The sequence below is a fragment of the Aptenodytes forsteri genome, unplaced genomic scaffold, assembly GCF_000699145.1.
Source record: "Aptenodytes forsteri isolate BGI_AS27 unplaced genomic scaffold, ASM69914v1 Scaffold269, whole genome shotgun sequence".
Lineage (NCBI taxonomy): Eukaryota > Metazoa > Chordata > Aves > Sphenisciformes > Spheniscidae > Aptenodytes > Aptenodytes forsteri.
In genome coordinates this window covers 1,403,626-1,406,661 of record NW_008794418.1, presented here as the reverse complement: position 1 = coordinate 1,406,661, position 3,036 = coordinate 1,403,626, and the positions used below count along the sequence as shown (strand labels likewise).

Sequence of the window (3,036 nt, the reverse complement as noted above, 5' to 3'; positions counted from 1 at the left end):
AGCGGTGCTGGGGGTTGCAGCGGTGCCGGGGCTCACTTCCATCCCCTCCCCAGATCCTGAACAAGTACGATTCGTGGATCTCCTTCCTGAGCAGCGTGCGGTACTGGATGGCCTTCAACGTGGAGCGCGCCTGCCAGTCCTACTTCGGCTGCGTGCAGTGCATCAGCGGGCCCCTGGGTATGTACCGCAACGCCCTGCTGCAGCAGTTCCTCGAGGACTGGTACCACCAGACCTTCCTGGGCAGCAAGTGCAGCTTCGGGGATGACCGGCACCTCACCAACCGCGTGCTCAGCCTGGGCTACCAGACCAAGTACACGGCTCGCTCCAAGTGCCTGACGGAGACGCCCACCCGCTACCTGCGCTGGCTCAACCAGCAGACCCGCTGGAGCAAGTCCTACTTCCGCGAGTGGCTCTACAATGCCCTGTGGTTCCACAAGCACCACCTCTGGATGACCTACGAGTCGGTGGTGACTGGCTTCTTCCCCTTCTTCCTCATCGCCACCGTCATCCAGCTCTTCTACCGCGGCCGCATCTGGAACATCCTCCTCTTCCTGCTGACGGTGCAGCTGGTGGGCATCATCAAGGCCACCTACGCCTGCTTCCTGCGGGGCAACGCCGAGATGATCTTCATGTCCCTCTACGCCCTCCTCTACATGTCCAGCCTGCTGCCCGCCAAGGTGTTCGCCATTGCCACCATCAACAAGTCGGGCTGGGGCACGTCGGGGCGCCGGACCATCGTGGTTAACTTCGTGGGGCTGCTGCCGGTGTCGGTGTGGGTGGCGGTGCTGCTTGGCGGGCTGGCCTACACCGCGTACAGCCAGGACCTCTTCAGCGAGACCGAGGTGGCCTTCCTCGTCTCAGGCGCCATCCTCTACGCCTGCTACTGGGTGGCCCTGCTCACCCTCTACCTGGCCATCGTCGCCCGGCGCTGCGGCAAGCGGCAGGACGTGTTTCCCCACCAGGCTGGAATCACCCAACGCTCTCCTTGTTTTCTTACACCCAGACCTTCAACCTACTTAAGATGCCAGCTGGAACAGCTGGTCTGCGCAATGCACTCCTGCAGCTGATCGCCCCGGCAGCCGGACCAGACAAGGAAGAGATTGAGCGCTTGGTTCATAGTTCCTGTGGAGAAAACTTACTCCTCTTTCTCTCTAGCCAAGGACTTTGTACGTCACTCCCCGTCTCAGCAGCGACACGGGCATCTGGAGACAGGCAGCCTGTCCTTTAAAGTTACAGACCATGGCCAGCCCCAAAGCTTCATCCAGAAACGTGTTGTGAGATAGTGTAGCACCAAGATTATGCTTCTTGCAGAACATTCTCCTCTTTCATTCATTTGAACGTGAGGGGATTTAACTTATCATCTTGTCTGTATGCCCCGTGCTACCCTAGTCTTGTTTCGCAGTGTGGACAGTGGCAGGACGGCCAAAGAGAAAAGGATACACGCTTGTGTTCAGATATTGCTGAGTGCAGGGGGGGGTATTCATGGTTTTGGAAACAGTTATTTGATGATCTGAAAGTGACTCTGGCTATAGCAGCATTTCAGGACTGTGAAATAAGTATCCAGTGGCAGCTTTCTTGTCCCAGTGCCAGCCCTTCTGATTGCTTCTGTTAGTGTCACTTCAGTGGTGTCTGAACTACACCTTAGCCGTATCATCACCAGCTTCTTTCTAATGTGGGGTCATGCCTCCCTTTATATCTAGTCCTTTGCTGGACTGCTGTTGGGTTGTAATTGCATTGGATTCCTAATAGAGTTTCTTGGTCTGCTGTCACAGCGTGATTGCAAGAACTTGTGTTGCATTGAATGTGGTCTTGATTACTTGCCAATTAAAGTGCAAGGAAAACACAATCTTCTCCTTTAAAATTACATCTAGATTTCATCTCCTCTGCAGGCTATGGGAAACTTGCAGAGATTGTTTCCAGTTGTCCTGTTTTTCTACTTTTAGTATTTGGCTTGGTGGTGTAGGTAGATAAATGCTTTTTTTTTTTTTTCCCCCCAGGGCTTAAAAAAAAAAAAAGAAACCTTTCTACAACTGAGCATTTAGACGGTTTTGTTTAATTTAATACGAGGTTTTTTAGAAGACTTTTGTAGCTCTTTGGTATTCATACTTACTGCGAATTGTTTGTAAATCTATTTATTTTTTAACCTGCGGGTTTTTTTTTCATATTTTGGAAGAGTCTGTTTTTATATCCTGATGGATTTGTCAAAATAAAGACTTGCACCGAGGAAGGGTGGCGTTGTGGGGACGAGGCGGGTGGTGGTGGTGGTGGCCCCGGTCCCCCTGCCCCAACGCCGTGGGGGTGACTCGAGGGTAGCTGGTGCCGAGACCCTGCCCGGCCACTGCCTGTCCCCGCAGCTGCAGGGGTTCTTTTAGAGGTGTGTGTGTGGGGGGGGGCACGGGACACAGACACACACGATGACACACACGCATACGGTGTTGGGGAAGAGCGATCTGCACGCTGGCACCACCGCGGGTCCCCGCCGCAGGCAGAGCTGGCAACGCGCTGGGAACTGCCGACGCCGGGCGCTGAGGGCAGCCCCCGGGGTAGGACAGCCCTGCCCAGGCTCGGAGGAGGTCCCGGCCCACCAGGACCCGTCTCGCCCGAGATGGCAGCCGGGTTTGTGCCCCAGAGCTCGGCAGAAACGGAGCCACTACGGGTGCGGGGCGGGAGGGACAAGTGACGCGGGAAGGGCTCTGGGTGCCCAGACGCAGGACCCAGCACCCCGAGGTGGCCCCGGAGCCCTGCGGCCGGGGCAGGGACGAGGCCGGGGCCGGCCCTGGATGTCCCCGAGCCCCAGCCGTGGCGTCCGGGGCTGCCTGGCAGCAGAGCGGAGCTCGTGGCCGCCGGCCTGAGTCCTCACACTTTCTTGGGCACGTTGGTGATGATGGGCTTGGGGCGGGTTTTGAAGAGGAGCTTGGGGGCGGGTTTTGAAGAGGAGCTTGGTTTTGATGAGGCTCGGGGCCGGGCTCGCCGGCTCCCCGCTTCACCAGGACGGCAAAGGGCTTCTCCAGCTGCACCACCTTCCCGTAGAGGATG

At 56.9% G+C, this 3,036-nt stretch overlaps 2 protein-coding genes across 2 annotated transcripts in view; one reads left to right on the top strand and one right to left on the bottom strand.

The window, feature by feature from the left end:
- Window positions 1–1,067, top strand: part of HAS3 (hyaluronan synthase 3) — a 2,529-nt gene extending 1,462 nt beyond the window's left edge. Inside the window, exon 2 of the mRNA XM_009289457.1 lies at window positions 54–1,067. Coding sequence (XP_009287732.1) covers window positions 54–1,067 — 1,014 coding nt within the window. The remainder of the gene's footprint in view (window positions 1–53) is intronic.
- A 967-nt stretch (window positions 1,068–2,034) lies between these two features.
- CHTF8 (chromosome transmission fidelity factor 8) lies at window positions 2,035–3,035 on the bottom strand (the record flags this gene model as incomplete). The annotated part of the gene is given in 2 exon segments (XM_009289455.2): window positions 2,035–2,961; window positions 2,964–3,035. Coding segments are annotated over 2 exon segments (177 nt in total), but the record flags the coding sequence as incomplete, so codon positions are not given.
- Between the last annotated feature and the right edge of the window lies 1 nt (window position 3,036).